The following is a 17,028-nucleotide window of genomic DNA, read 5'->3' as shown; positions in this document are numbered from 1 at the left end:
AGACCTTCCAATCTATGAAGAGTATTTGGTTCCATCAAATTTGTGAATTCAGAAGGAGACTTTTGAGATTTTAGCCACTTTGACCAATTTTGGCCCCGCCCTCTGGTCCCTGGGGGTCGGCCAGGACCAATATGAATATGATGTTAAAACACTATCTCAGGCTAATAATTCTAACAAAGTTTGACTCATTTCCTATTATAAATGACCAAATAATGCTCAAAAATATATTTTTCCAAATTTAAACTATAGTAACCTTGACCCCCTCCCCAGGGAGGAACGTGAGACCCCAGGGTCATATAATTCACAATTTTTGTAAAGGACCTCAAGACCTTTCAATCTATGAAGAGTATTGGATTTTACCATTTCTGGAATTTCAGAAGAAGATTTTTGAAGTTTTAGCCTATTTGACCCCTTTTGGCCCCACCCCTCAGGCCCCCGAGAGGCTAGGACCATATAATTCACAATTTTGGTTCACCTTTGGCTATGAAAGGTTTCTGCAAAATTTCAACAAATTTGGTTCAATAGTTTTGGAGAAGAAGTCGAAAAACTAAATTGTTTATCGCCATACGACGCACGACGCACGACGGACGACGACAGACAAAAGGCGATTAGAATAGGTCACCTGCGTCTCAGGTGACCTAAAAAGTTACAATGTTAGAATATTCATAATTAATTTATGAATATTCATAAAAGGAGGCATTGCTCAGTACGGATATGCATGTTTCATTTTCAAATATCCGAAATTGCATTATGGATATTATGGAATTTGGGGTACCCATAACTGTCGTGGTACTATCCTGACCATAAGTTATTTTCTAACCAGAGTTCTGTACTAGATTATCTTCCCTAAGCTTGAATCAGAAATGTAGACGAGACAAAATATTAAAGCCAACATTTAGTGATATTTTCAATATTCTAGAGACTGGTGCCCAGTCTAGTTCGATTCAGCACCGATACAAAACCAGTATCTACAATAGATCTTATGATTCTCTAACAGCAAAATACATAAATGATATATAGCTATCCGTCACATGACCTTATGCAAATGTAATCTGTTTCTATAAGCTTATCAACATCCATAAGTAAATTTAACCTTTCATTGACAAATAAATATTACAGCAGCGTACTAAAATTAATATACTATCACAATGTTAGTCAACGATCGGCAAGTCGTTAGTACCGCTAAATCACCGTTATTTACATATATATTTTATGATATTAATTAATATCTTACAGATCAATACCAGTTTCCATTACAAAATTGTTAATGTTCAGATAATCATAAACATCTTTATAATATATTACAATATAACTTTCTTATTTCCGATAGGAATCTCTAGTGTTATGTACAGTTTGAAAACTGCAGAAGCAGTTACGGTCCATGTAATCACAGCAGTATACCATTTAGTGTACAGTTACCAAATTCTGCAAAAATAATGTTTTAGTTAAGTTATGGTTGTGTCTATTATAACTTGTAATTTAAATTCGGCCAATTCATGTAAACTTCTATTTCCTCTATCTAAACTTAAAACCTGTTAAAAATCAAGACTATATATCTTACCAGAGTCCAATTTCAAAAAACTTACTTAAGTCATAAATATTTAAATTAGTTACATAAGGAGAAAAACTTACTAAAGTCTGCACTTTTGTTTACGAGATACTGGGGCCAGTGTACTGCAACCCAATTTAAGTGTCCATTTATATCTAATGTGTTGTAGAAATTTGATCTGAAGGTCATGTTCCCTGTTCGTGTTCTCCACATGATAAACATTGCAGCTTTTTTTAATTCATTCTTAAATGTTGTTTGGGTTAAAAAGGGTGTCGGCAACTATATATTTGACCTTTAAAACCATCCCCCTTCCAAGGTCACACCATCTTATATCTTGATTAATTCTGAAAATAGACTGAAAGCAAATACCTTCAAGGATAGAGAGGTTAACTGGTTGCATAATCATTTAATGATCAGAACACCATTCACATCTTAATAGGTGAGAAATCATACAAATGTTTATACTTTCTTGTTCATTTCGCAAATATATAAACACAAACTATTTATATATATATAAATTACATAACCATAAAAGGTCAAGCGGAACACAATGTGTTATACAGATTTAGTAACAGCGGATTGATATGTTCTTATCAAAACAAATAGAAGATATGTCCTCTCGACCTTCACCTTGGAAAACCAGTGTTAAAGTGCAGGGTACATAAAACATCGCGGTTCTATATAGGACACTCCAAATATACACGTGTGATTAGCTAACTAGGTCACAGTGTGACATTTATATTATTACATCACTTTAAAGTGAAGCATTACGATAGTAAAAATGATCGATAGTTCCATTAGCATGTTGCGTTTGCGAGGACTCATTCCTTCAGAAACCCTTAGAAGACCCATATATACTTAATGTACATATTCCATAAAAATTTAAACATTAGATTTTCATCCCCAGGTCCGACGTCATAATGCATGAAAAGTCAATGTGCTTTCACAACTGTTTTTTTTATTATTTATTTACTCAGGTGCTTGTACCCTAAACATGTACTATGCAAATGTTTATTACACTGGACTGGTCGGTCTATATGTCATATAAAGAAATGAGACAAACATTATTTGTTATACTTTTCCTATCTGACTTCCGTCTTCATAACATCTCCTTCGACACGGCCTCACCTTTAGCCTTCGGTTGAGCGCTCGCCCCTGCGAGGAATTAAGGCTCTAGGTTATATGCCCTGGCCGAGTCACACCAGTCTATAAAGAAATATAAATAGCGTTTCTAAATCTGGCACACCGATTTCTCAAAATAAATGTATGTGTTCATACTACTTTTGCGTCGAGTTACAAATTCGTTTAAGTATTAACAAAATGTTCATAACTTATTCAAACCGCTACAAATAAAGTAACAAATATAATACAAGAAAACGAATATTAAGCGCAATATTGTAGGGAATTATCTTTAATCATTAAGTTTACAAAACATTATGACAGTTCAAAGAATATGTAGATATTTTCCTTCTACGCCGTTTTATCTTCTAATGACAGGTCTATTTACTATAATGACAGGTAAATGTATTTAAAAATCTATATTTCGTCTGTAATAGATATTTTCACCACAGTGTCAAATACATTGGTAAAGTAAGGTATATGGTTATTGTAATCTGCGATAAACAAACATATATAAAAACAATAGTGTTTTACTATTTAGGAATTTGTTCTATTGAATACGGAAAGGATAACGTATAGAATATTTCATATCTGACAAAGCAGTAAATGTCATAACAACTACTAAGTTATTCACAGAGGTGAAAAGTTATGCTTGATCTATCCCTGCTCTAATGTAAACATCCAATATTATAAACAATAGAAATTATATACATAATCACAATTATTATTTTTTTTCAATGTAATTAAAACAATGCATCACGAGATCAATTCAATAAAATGATAATTGATTTGGTAGCACCATTACAAAGAGGATTTAATGGAAGAATTCATTGTCTTAAAATGCATACATCATACCAATAGTCACATTCGTTCTTCAGCAAATTGTTTTAAGATTAATCACTGCTAGGTAACAGCAGATACATGTATCGTTTCAAAGTATAAGCAGCATTATTTTATAAATTAATTCTTAATTATTTATTCTCAGAAATCACTGTTCATTTAAAAATAAATGAGTTATGAGTCAGACAGCACAAATATAGTGTAAACGAAACATATTTCGCGCTTTTATAACTACTTTTACGACGATTTAAGTCATGATGAAGACTTCTACCCCTACAGGCAAAGATAAGCTGGTTAACAGTTGTTTTGTATTGGAATAGATTGTTGTTTATGATATTCTACAAACTGATATTCCGTGTATCTCTGGTTAATTTCAATCCACCAATTATGCAAACATCATTAAATAAAGTCGTTGACTTGAAGTACTAAATAATAATGGTACACATCCATTAACACATGTCATTCTGTTACATCAGAAGATTGGTATTTGTACATTTCGGCAAGAGTTGCTTCAAAATAACATTTCTCATTATTATCATCCATTATATCATTAACATTGTGTAAATAAACTACATGTTAAATATGTTTTATAATAGATCGACTGATTGTCATAATACCACGAACGAAAACAATAGCCCCCGATCTATTATTATGATACAAGTCCTCAGTAAACCGGGGTATACAAACACAATAGGTTAATAATTGATATCCCTGAATACATTTTATACATTTCCTTAACATGAGAAAATTCATTTACTGAGAAAAAAAATCCATTTAGAGACATTTATCGTACCTGGAGTTAGAGAAATTTCTGATTTTAAAAGGTCAGCTATCGTAATGTTCCCCTTCAGATAATATGAAGTTAAGACCTTTGCTTACTCGAAGTTATACTGATGAAATTGGGCCCGGTGGAGTAATGCTAATAATAAATATACCGGAAATAGAAACGTATAGATTACCAAGAATAAAGCAGATTTCCACATTTTGTTCATTAGCATACTTGGAAAATTTATATTTCAAATAATACAATCATTCACTTAATTAGCAAAATTAATGTAAAGTTAAAACAATAAAAACATATATTTTGATAAACATAAAGTAACAGTCTATTTCTAACAATTAAAAAATTAAATGACAACAAGTAAATATCCATCCAACAACAGACCCGTACTTAATCTAAACATAATTTAGATCAAAATACTGATACAACAATAGTCAAATGAACACATCTATATAATATTTTCAACAACTATTATTTATCCAATGTCGTTTATGTCTATGTATGTTACCGTCACACTCATCAACCGGCACACATTATCATTATCTAGTTAAAGACTATTTCAAGCCCTTCTGAAACTTAGAAGAACAGTTTATACATAACAGCAAGCAGTACGACTAGAAAGAACAGCAATATTCCTCGAGACTTTTTCGGCTCAAATCCTAACGGTCTCGTCTTCAGGCAGCTCATGGTACGGTCAAACTGCGTGAAGATCGCGTTTCTAGCACCGCTCCATTTCCCCGGTCCCTCCAGTCTGAACTGGTAAGGGGTACACGGTCCGAACATACACTTCATCGCAAGCTGTGGATCATGCCGAAGCAACAGCTCTGTAAGTGGATGATAAGTTTAGAACAAAAATTGTTTATTGTTCAAGATTATTTTAAAACATTACTTATGCCGATCATTAAATAGAAAACAAATACACAAAGACTGGATAGGATAAATGGATAAAAATATATTTTATTCCTAAGAAAGGACACGGAGAATAAAACCCTGGTGTTTACTGTTAGAGTAAGTGTTCTTTGTGAAAACACCTAACATACGATTGCTAGATTGGATTCGGGGTCAACGTAATATCCAATGAGTTCGAATGACACAACGGAGTCGCAAATCAAAACAACGTTCTAAGCAAAGAATCTGATTTAATATTTTTAATAGAAACAGATTCCAAAAATTAAGACCGTGGAACTCCAAAACACTTTCAAAATTCCTTATGGACCATTATGCATGGCCGGATGCTGAATGTGGCTTTGGAGAATTAAAAACTGTCGAATGTGGCAATGACATTTCAAACATCCAAAATCTGATACCATTATTGAGATTATAGTTTGGTATTCGATACACGGTTGAACGGAATGACAAAGACAGGTGAAAACAAACAACAATATAAGGGGGGTGTAAAATATGTCAACCATTAATATAATAGGCAGTGGATACATAATATATCATTCTAGTTTAATATTTTAAGAGGGCTAAATGTGGAAAACCCATGTCATATGTCTTATTTGATGTTTGTATTTGTTGTCACGTAAAAAACGAGAGGCCCAAGGGCCTTAACGGACATCTGACTACCTTGGCAATAATCACATAGGAAATTAATTAGATGTAGTGTCATGGTAGCCATCTTCGATTTGGGATCAACCAGAGATGTAACAACACTTTGTCGGGACCATGTCAGAATCATTTCATGCAAGTTTCAGCCAAATAGTTCCGGTAGAACTTGAGAAGAAGTTCAAAATGTGTTTTCAAGATGGCGGCTGTGGCGACCATATTGGATTTTGGATCGACACGAAAAATAACAACACTTTTTCGGGACCATGTCAGGATCATTTCATACAAGTTTCAGCCAAATAGTAACGGTAAAACTTCAGAAGAAGTTCAAAATGTGTTTTCAAGATGGCGGCTGTGGCGACCATCTTGGATTTCGGATCGACACGAAAAATAACAACACTTTGTCGGTACCATGTCAGGATTATTTCATGCAAGTTTCAGCCAAATCGAATTGGTAGAACTTGAGAAGTTCAAAATGTTTTTTCAAGATGACGGCTGTGGCTGCCATCTTGGATTTCGGATCGACTCAAAAAATAACAACACTTTGTCGGTACCATGTCAGGATCATTTCATGTAAGTTTCAGCTAAATCGGACTGGTAGAACTTGAGAAGTTATACTTATCGTAAGTGATGGTATCAATAAAGTGTATATTTAATAAGGTCTGGTTTACCGCCATTTTATTTATGGTATTTTATCGTAAGTGATGGAATCAATAAAGTGTATACTTACTAAGGTCTGGTTTACAGCCATTTTATTTAATGGTATTTTATCGTAAGTGATGGTATCAATAAAGTGTATACTTACTAAGGTCTGGTTTACAGCCATTTTATTTATGGTATTTTATCGTAAGTGATGGTATCAATAAAGTGTATACTTACTAAGGTCTGGTTTACAGCCATTTTATTTAATGGTATTTTATCGTAAGTGATGGTATCAATAAAGTGTATACTTACTAAGGTCTGGTTTACAGCCATTTTATTTAATGGTATTCATTATCGTAAGTGATGGTATCAATAAAGTGTATACTTACTAAGGTCTGTTTACAGCCATTTTATTTAATGGTATTTTATCGTAAGTGATGGTATGTATCAATAAGAGTGTATACTTACTAAGGTCTGGTTTACAGCCATTTTATTTAATGGTATTTTATCGTAAGTGATGGTATCAATAAAGTGTATACTTACTAAGGTCTGGTTTACAGCCATTCAATGTGGCGAGCTCGTCCATAAAAGGAATCCAGTCTACTTGTATGGTGTGGCGTTTAGATTTCACATATCTCCGTCTCATCATCTCTTCCTTCCCTCGAATGTCGGCCCACATCTCATCCCTAGATGGTAACACCACATCGCCCTACACAATATATTTATATTTAAACACTCATCCCTGGACAGTAACATATTTAAATATATTACAATCAAAGGTGTAAGATTCTTCTACAAATTTTCCATTTGTCTTTTATATAAAGATCAAGAAACTATTGGTTTTATCTGATTAAATTTGCCATCCACTGGAAAGCTGCACATATAAAAGAATGTTCATTGTTCAGTCACTATTATCCTGCTAAAGTACAGAATACAAGAAAATAACTTAATCAGTACGTCTCCATCAGTTATTTTACCAGTAATTGCATGATCGAATTCTGTTGGTTTTACATTACCTTGAACACCCTGGTTGCAAGTCGACATTGAAGTTCGGATATTGGCATCAATGCACCAATTGGCTGTACACAACCGACGATGGCAATGGTGGACTTTTTAAGGTTTGGTGGAAACATGTATTTGAATAGTTCTATGCGGTTGTCCTGAACATCAATGACGGACTTATCAATGAAAGGGAACCCGAACACATAGCCAGTAGCAAGAATCACAGCGTCAATATTATTTTCTTTTGTTCCATCTGTGAATTCCACGCCATTCTCCGTGAAACATTTGATATCTGTTTTGATTCTGACCGAGCCACTGGCAATACGATTAGGCAGTTCGTCGTTGACCATAGGATGCTGGCTAAAGAAGGAATGCTCTGGCTGTAATGAATAGGCTGCATGGTCGAATCTTTTGTTCACCTGAGAACGTGCCATCGATTCTAGGATAGACATCGGGATGATTTTCAACATAGACGTCATCAACCTGGAGGAAAATGCCATGTCAACAGGTAGACCGTTTGGACCTATACGGTTCAGTACCCAACTACCCCGTCTTGTGCTGAGGAAAACCTGCAAATACATGCACAATAAATATACTTATTTAGTCAAGTATATAACTAGAGGGTGCAGCACCATCCCATTTTCATGGCATAGAATATTAATGAAAAAAAGAAAATATGCTCACACCAAATATCCTCACGCGTATACATAACATGCAGAATACATTGGAAAATATTGACAAATCCTGTCTTTAAATATATTTGGTATCTAGCCGAACATATGCTCAGGATCGACTAAATATGCACTTTGACAGCATTCTTCAATTCCATTTATTTTAGGAGTTACAACTAACAAACCAAATTATTCTTTATATTATACATTATACTATGATTGTAGTTATCCTTATTGCTAATACGAATTTTCACACATAGACCATACTTCATAACGGTAAAGGCGAAAGATGTATCCATAAAGCATGGATTAGTAGAGCGTATAAGGCTTATATAACTAATTATATTTATAGGATATATTTACCAATATCAATTAATCTAATGAATGAATGAAAGCTGCATCACTATATGTTACCTTTGCGTGATCTAATTAAAAATTAAATTCTATTTTTATCTTTATTCTTTAATTAGAGAAGCTTACCTGAGAAGTCACGTGACTAAGTTCCACGGCTGCGTCACCTCCAGAATTCCCAATCCCTATGATGACAACCCTTTGATCCAGGTAATCATGAGGCGTCTTATAGTCGTGCGAGTGCAGAACCTTGCCTTTAAATTTAGAAAGTCCCGGGAAATCCGGTTTGTTCGTACTGGCATGGTGGCCTGTGCACACCAACACAGCGTCAAAAGTCTTGGTGACTTCGTTTTTTGTCTTTTTGTCGCGAGTTGTAATGATCCATTGTCCATTACTGTCGAAATCCTCGGCTTGTTTTATGGACAATACCTTCAGAAAAAGAGTTTCGTGTTGAGTTAAAATCCGCAGCCCACCGTATCATGTAGGTAAGTATCTCCATGCCCAACTTTAAGCATTCTGTTTTTGTCCCTAAACTATTATATTTCAAATTCGACTTTTGAATCAATCAATGAAAACAATGGAAAACGATGCGAACTTTTGACCCACTCTATTGCCGTTTTGCTGGCCATTCGGAAAAACAATACATAAATACCTAAAAAAATTGTAAACTTAGTTTTTTTATCTACAGTAAACATTTGAGTCCATAATATTATACCAAGTCCGACAAGAAAGGTTACCACATTTGCCTGAAAAAGCTTTGTATTCATATTCTGACAAATAACAAAACTATTCAAAAGTAAGAAACAAACGTTTTGATTATAATGGCAACTCTTGTTACAATCATCTCAAATAAGAACCTGATGGCAACAAGGGAACGATCAGGCAAGATCAGAACTAAAACAGAATCTCCATCCAACTCCTGATCAACAGTGTCTTTGATTTCTCTTTCATTAATAGACCTTCATCACAAATATCATGATAATGAGAACCAGCTCAAACAGAACTTACCTCGGTGTGTAACTGAATGTACTTGGCCAGTTTGAAGTTGTCCGCGTACATTTGGAAGTACCGCTTGACATACTTGTTGTGCATATACATAGGAAATTCCTCTGGGATTGGGAAGTCACTATAACACATCATCTCTTTACTGGTGTTAATGACTGTCGACTTCATCACACACGCCTGGTCATCTCTTATATCATCCGTGTAGTTCCACAGCCCGCCTGCAAATATACAAATTAATTATTATACCTTTGCATTCACCAAAATGATGGAGCGTGATTTGAATGTGAATTTGATTGATATCTTCTCTTATTGTTAACAAACTTTTTTCTTCCTAACGTCTCCCTTGACAATGCCTCTTTTTTGGCCTTCAGTTGAGCGCTCGCCCATGAAAGGTAGGCTCTGGGTTCTGTCCTCTGGCAAACACATGCCATAATCTATAAAAGTGGTAGTGTCTGCTCCTGCTTAGCGTTCAGCAGTAAGGAGGTTGAACGACTCGTTTGCCCGTTGTCAGACAGTATAATGTGACATGGTAGATCGGGTTGCTTGGTGTTTTTTTTTTTTTTTTTTTTTTTGCAGCATGCTTCAGTGATATAGCACTATGAAAAGGCAATTGTTCCACATTACAAGAAGACACAACACGAATATGCTGAACTCCCAAAACACGCACCTCGCACTTCATACCCGCAATACACCATGTCCTTACATGACCCTGGCTGTTAAATATAATAAAGCAAACCAAACAAACAAACAAACACCCATGTAATACAATGTGCTTACCTATGTCACTGGTTCTTTCGAAGCACGTGGGTACCAGCCCTTCGTCCAAACAACACTTGATGGCAGTGAGACCACTGGCCCCTGCCCCTATAACGGCCACTTCCTTCATTGTCACAGTCTACTAAGGTAAAATTGTTCCAGATCTGAAAAAAGGCCTGGTTAAAGTTAGGCAGTCTTCTGAAGTCAAACTATTACTTATCTGAAAAAAAAGGATCTAGTTAAATTTAGGCAGTCTTCTGAGGTCAAACTGTTACTGGTCTGAAAAAGGCCTAAAGTTAGGCAGTTTCTGAGGTTAAACTGTTACTGGTCTGAAAAGGGCCAAGTTAAAGTTAGGTACAAATACCTTCAGATGATACGTGGATGAAGATTTTGATTTTTTTCAATTATGGTTATTGCGCTGTCCTTGCTTCAAAATTGTTTCAAATAGCAAAACTTGTATCGTTTCATATAACAAAAACAATTAATGACTTTTTGTAAGTGAATACGAGGATTGTTTGAAAGGTTCGGCCTCCAGTAATATCACCTTTCTCAGGTTTAACAATCCCCTCGTATTTCCCTACAAAAAGTCAATATTTGTATGTTGAATACTGAAAAAATGTCACCAAGAGAATTTCGACTTTTGTTTTTCATTTGTCAATAATCATTTTCTTTTTTTTTTTTTTTTCATACTTTTATTGTAAATCAGACTGTCTGATTGACCTTTTATGTTTCTTCGTACCTCTACGAAGAAAAAAACATCCAAGAATGACGCGAAAACTCAACGTTATCGTGACATTACAATAGAAACATCGACTTTGCGTATGGTGTTGGAAAATCCCCTTGGAAATCGGTGGAATTTGTACGTTTAAACATATTCTCTTTTGTCAAGTAGTCTGAAAAAATAGTTATAAGCATTAATTGATATCACTTTTATTTACATCGGATCTAATACATGTATTGTGCGAAAACGTGACGTCACAATATAAATGACATTGACATTTAGGACTAGGCCTATCACCCGTAAAGGTAAATATGTCATTATCTCAACATCGTAATCAGTGATCTTAACATTCTCCACTCATCATTGAACTGTGATGATTCATAATAAAAGTTTTCAAATATTATTTCTCAAAAAAATCAACAATGCTGTGGTGTTACAGCGATAGTTTAATATAACATAATCTGAGGAATACACAAAGACGATCGGAAGGCTTTAAATGTCAAAGTCTTCATAAAATATATTACATGTACATTTTGTCAATTGTAGGCATTCAAATGCAGATCTGTGACAATAATTTCTGAAATCACGGGAAAGGTAACGGTTTTTCAATACCAGTAAACATAACAGTGAATTAGCAGCCTGGTTATTTTCCATCAAATACAGCCTTCGATTGATTTGACCCAGAAGCATACAATGTAGATCTGATATCAATGATGTGTACGTGTACGTAACATACAAATGTACATGTAGTTCGCGCAGGTCAGTATTTAGGATGCTGATAATTAACTTAACAAATTAATGTAATATTAGAAAGACATGTTAATTGAAAAGGTCGTGGGTGGTCTAAACGACTAAAGTACAACTGTACACAGTACAGGCCTTCCACACATGTATTTATTTAGGTCACAATGCACTGATACATGTGGATAGGCCTATATGTTTATTAAAGTGTATGTGTATGTCGACGTCCATGCAGACCAGTAGTCAACGAATGGACCTAATCGTATTTACCTGCTTGCTGAAACTGATTCACGTGAAATATAGCACCTGTCGTTTGTGTCAACCGTTGTTACAGCATGGTTAACTCGTAGTCCGTGTACTTCAGCATGTAGTCGTGTACATATGTTTACATTACATGTATGAGGCGTCAAAGGGGGATAACTACACCACCGCATAAAACGTAAACATGAGTGTAGTTCTGGTGAACTCGGTTAAAGGGGCATAACCGTGGCACAAAACATACACAGAAAGGCCTTATAACGATATTTTTTTTTTATTTCATGTAAACGGTGAAATCTTTTCTGACATTGTAGTGAATTCGTTTAAAAAATCTTCTTGAGTATACTACTTTCCGAACCTGCTTTCACATTATTAGAAAAGTGCATTTAATTAGCTAAAGCACATTGTAAAAACTTCTTATCGATGATATAGAGCAAGTTTTGATGGAGATAAACTTTAGACGTTCACTTTTAATGCCAATATACATTTCACAAAAAAGCCTCATTTGTTTCAAGTAACGTATAGTTATAGTTCTTTTCCAGCCAAAAATGGTCTTTTTGAAAAGAAGCGTAATAAAGATAGTTGGGGCAGAAATTTTCGAAATGATTTAAATTTCTAAATGAAAACCTCCCCGCAGCACCATTTACACTATCTAGGAAGAGTATTTGATTCTTCCACATCTGTGAGTAGAGCAGAAGATTTTTGAAATTTTAGTCAATTTTATCCCTTTTGTATGATGTACTCCATCTCAGCCCTTATGAATCAACTAATATGATAAAACTTGAGAGAAAATCGACATTCTTCATGCAACTCTGTCAAGACGGTATATTTTTTTATCAAACAATATATCGATTTTACATTAATCACATAATCATGAAATATATTAATACAGTTATCTTTCATGCACATCTTTCACTCTGTCATTATTTCATTCATCAGTATAATTACATTGTTTGGGTTTTTTGATAGAGAGGGAGGAGGGAGGGAAAAATAAAATAAAGAACAAAGCATTGGGCAGGAAAGAAGGGATAATGGGATGAAATAGAAAGAAGAGATTGAGAAGAATAAGAATTAAATGTAGATACAATGTATATTCTTATATGAAAAATAATGAAAACCCAATGAAAACATGAGTAAAGAAAAAAGAAAAAAAGAAGAAGAGAGAAAGAAGGAGGAAAAGAAAAATAGGAGCAAGAAGTTAGATAGATATTTCATTTTTGATAGTGACAATTGAATTCAAAATCACTGCTCAACATCTTTTTTATTAGTGAAGCACCAGAAACAATATGCCACCTCTTCGGAGATTGCGTATTGCTAATGGAGATCTATCGGACTTGGATAAGTTAGCTAACGATCGGTAATTTAAAATTTATACAGCAGTTGTGCCTGTTCATAAAACAGTCCCTTGAACTGAGGAGAGTGGACCACCTTATATTCGTTCATGCTGTTGCTTCTGTTCTGTTGTTTATATTGCTGTTGAAGAACTACGTGTATGTAATTGTAAAATACCCATAAAGAATTGAATTGAAACTTTCACGTCAGTAGTGACAAATGAATGACCATTATCGTTATAATTGTATATCTATCTTTTTGCAGAACAGAAATAAATTTACACTGTATATGGATGCCGAAGGAAGTTAATGGTGTTTTTGAATGAAACATTCGAGTTTCGATACCGCTATACTAATTTTCGTCCGGAAACGGACAAACAAAATACAGAAATAAAATTGCTGGAAATTTTTTTCATTTTATTTTGTATTAAAACCTTTACTTATAATTTGAAAGATGCCATTACGGAAAATAGTCCATTTTAATACAGTATCACACAGAGCAAATATTTGTCTCAGAAAAAGCTGATGTATTTTCTGCTGAATTAGACTCTTTTTGGAAGTTTGAAGTAAGGCCAACATATAGCTTGAAAACTGGTTTGTTATATTTTATATAATAAAAAAATAAAATCATTAATATATGTAATTGTGTTATCTTGTATGCTCCAATAATGTAATAAATATAGAAAATTAACATGGATAAATGAATAACATAAAACGTTGAAAAGTGCTACGGATTCGCCTATTCTTAAAGTGAACAGTCGGGCAAGGATGACTAAAGTCGGTAAAAATGGTGTGAATGTATCCAGTATAATTTCTTATGGAATAGAAAAATAAACTTTCTCGTCAAAGTCTGTCTACGTAAGTAGAAATTAATTTAAAGTATACGAATGCTAAAATGTCCTCCCGGCTGACTAAGTCCGTGGTTACATTTCCACGCAGCCTCGCTTTCAATGCTTTCAACTTTTCTTTATTTCAATGGTCAGAACTTGGAAACGTAGGCAGAACTTGACCGTTGTATTAATATGTGAGAACTTTTGGAAGGCCAATGAACGCATTTAGACTGGTTTTCTTTGCCCGACTATTCACTTTAACATTTTCAGGCGAAAAGTTAAGGGGCATTAGACAGCAAATCCGTGATATTTTGTAAAATAATGTTGTGAGGTATACTTTTTATTGGTTTTTCTTACTGCAAATAAGTCAATCTTCATTGAAATTATAAAAAAAAAATCGATTTTTCTTGAGATCAATTAAGAAAAAAATGCAATTTTTCACAAAAATTGGGTCCGGATTTAATTTTTAATAATGATATTTCGTTTAATTGTGAAAAACCCAGCTTATTTGATATATTTATGAATTCTATATCACCTACCGAAGGTATGAACATGTTACGTGCATATTCTGTATATGTTAAGGGATGTTACACAGAGGAAATATTATTTATTCAAAAGTCCTTAAAATCCGGAATTTTATGTCATTAGTACATATCTTTAAGCAACCCTGGAAGAAAAATTAACCCGTTGACAGATGATTTTTATGTGGTTTTTGTGATCAGGGTATACATAAAATCAAAATATCAAAAAATGAACGAAATCCATGAGAGGAAACCAGAAGGGACGGTCTACTTTAAATATTCCCTTTATTTCTTAAGAGCAAACCAAAGACAATTTGAAAGAAGAATCAGGGGAAATATTGTAAGATGATCAAAGTATAGTGTACGTACCTTTATATCTCTGATATATTTATAATAGCCGACTCAAGAAGCTATGATTTCATTACAATTATTGATAATAGATCAATGTTTAAGTAATTTCTATCACTTTGTCCTCCTACTATTGAAATTTAATTATATTATTATCTAAATTATTTCTAAAATATTTTGAAATGAACTGAACACACAATGTAACCCTTTGTCATGCTATGGGACATTTTGATATATATATATATATATACAAATATTTGATATTTCTATAAATAAAATTGTTTAAAAAAAATTTTAATGAATTGAATCATACAATAACTCAACTTTATTCTAGTTATTATTTTTAATAGAATGATATAATCTAATCTTATGCGTGATAAAAAAGGAAAAAAATAGTACAAATATAAATAAGTATAAATGAATTTTGATTAGGATTATAAAATATTTTTAGGCAACAACAGTCATGTCCGTGCACTGGAGATTATCAACCTTGGTAAGGATTTAGATACTGCCAGAGCGGCTGCTGTCAGCAAAAACAAAAATGCTGTTATTGCTGCCCTTCGGAATGTATTCTTTGCTGCTGTCAACGACTTACCCAACTCCACAGCAGTGAAATTAAATGGACTTTGCATTGAACAGGTAGGTATTTCATTGAAATAGGAAATGGTTTTTTTTAATGCAAATTGAAATAAAATTTAAAAAAATATCATTAAATATATATAGTAAGATCTAAGATTCTTTAATTCTACATACATGTTTATCAAAATGATTATAATCAGGCCTAGGTATAAAAATTTGAAACATTGCTTTCAATGTCCTGATCTAAAGATAACCATGGATTGTGTAGACTGCAATATAACATACATGTACATTTAAGTGATTATGATAATCATAATTATGTAACTGATTAAATTCATTATTTGAATTTCACAGGGCGTTGAGCAGTTACGAGATTTGCACCGGAACAACCATGCATCTTACACTCACAACCAGTCTGTAGAGGAGTTTCAGCCTTCCCTTGCTAAGGTCTTAGAGGATAGGTTAGTTGATAGGATTAGGAAGTCAGAGTTGTTCAGTATTATGATAGATGAATCTACAGATATCTCTGTGCATCAGAATCTTTTGGTATATATACGCATATTGGAGGAGAATAGTGGTAGGTGGATCCCAAAGTCATACTTTCTTGCGGTTAGGCAAATGTCTCAGGCTAATGCTGATGCAATCACTGGTGAGGTTCTTCAGGTGCTTAGGGAGAAAGGCTTAGATACTAGTAAGTTTGTTGGTATGGCTACAGATGGTGCTGCAGTAATTGTTGGTTGTAGGTCAGGTGTTGTCACTAGACTTAAGGAAGTGTGTCCAGGCCTACTTTCAGTTCACTGTAATGCTCACAGGTTGGCTCTTGGTTGTGGTTTTGGGACAGACAAGGTACGCTACTTAGTGAAATTTAGGAAATTTCGAATTCTATATTCAAATACTTTCATTTCTCTCCTAAGCACATGGCATCTCTTGAAAGAATTCAGACAGTGTTAGATGGTGTTGGTCATAGTAGGTTTAAACAGGTGTTTCATACTAGGTGGCTCAGTTTTGAGGGAAGTGTCCATGCTTTAGTTAGGAATTACTCTGCTATGCTGTCAGTGTTCCTTGAGGAAAATTCTGCCAAGTCTCTCAGTCTCCATAAGCCAGTTTCTAACTACAAGTTTCTGTACTGTGCCCACTTCTTGTCTGATGTTCTGAAACATCTCTCTGTCCTTAGTAAGTGTTTTCAGAAGTCTGGGTTGAGTTTTCTGAGGTTGAACCACTCTTAACATCCACCATTTCTGTCTTAGAGGATCTTCGTGATTCAAAGTCTGGCCCAGTTTTGAAGGAGTTTCTCGCAGCTGTTCCTAGTGAGCCTGTTCTAGGTGATGATGACACTTGCCAGTTTGAGTTCAAGGGACATACAATTAGGGATAGTGTAGGTCAGAGGAATGGGGCTGTCTCTGCTTGTGACCAGTTTTGTCACTCACACTGTTAG

General features: G+C 34.3%; 2 protein-coding genes across 4 annotated transcripts; one reads left to right on the top strand and one right to left on the bottom strand.

Moving 5' to 3' along the window:
- Window positions 1-3,916: 3,916 nt before the first annotated feature.
- On the bottom strand, window positions 3,917-12,141 carry LOC138320739 (flavin-containing monooxygenase 5-like). Of its 3 annotated transcripts, none has more exons than XM_069263910.1 (7): window positions 11,997-12,141; window positions 10,286-10,428; window positions 9,512-9,726; window positions 8,633-8,932; window positions 7,496-8,050; window positions 7,023-7,188; window positions 3,917-5,113 (listed from the first exon to the last, which is right to left on the bottom strand). In XM_069263910.1, exons 2-7 carry the CDS (start codon window positions 10,392-10,394, stop codon window positions 4,866-4,868), a joined length of 1,593 nt encoding a protein of 530 aa, XP_069120011.1. In that variant the 5' UTR covers window positions 10,395-10,428; window positions 11,997-12,141; the 3' UTR covers window positions 3,917-4,865. The 3 variants fall into 3 exon arrangements, with proteins under 3 accessions (XP_069120011.1, XP_069120013.1, XP_069120012.1); XM_069263912.1 differs by having other exon boundaries at window positions 10,286-10,406; window positions 11,997-12,135; XM_069263911.1 differs by having other exon boundaries at window positions 12,033-12,117.
- A 1,942-nt stretch (window positions 12,142-14,083) lies between these two features.
- LOC138322120 (uncharacterized) lies at window positions 14,084-17,028 on the top strand. Its single transcript, XM_069266178.1, has 5 exons — window positions 14,084-14,096; window positions 15,466-15,653; window positions 15,948-16,319; window positions 16,508-16,766; window positions 16,841-17,028. Exons 1-5 carry the CDS (start codon window positions 14,084-14,086, stop codon window positions 17,026-17,028), a joined length of 1,020 nt encoding a protein of 339 aa, XP_069122279.1.

The sequence above is a fragment of the Argopecten irradians genome, chromosome 4 (assembly GCF_041381155.1).
Source record: "Argopecten irradians isolate NY chromosome 4, Ai_NY, whole genome shotgun sequence".
Classification (NCBI taxonomy): Eukaryota; Metazoa; Mollusca; class Bivalvia; order Pectinida; family Pectinidae; genus Argopecten; species Argopecten irradians.
The sequence above is the reverse complement of the archived record's forward strand: the minus strand, read 5'-3'. Positions and strand labels throughout refer to the sequence as shown.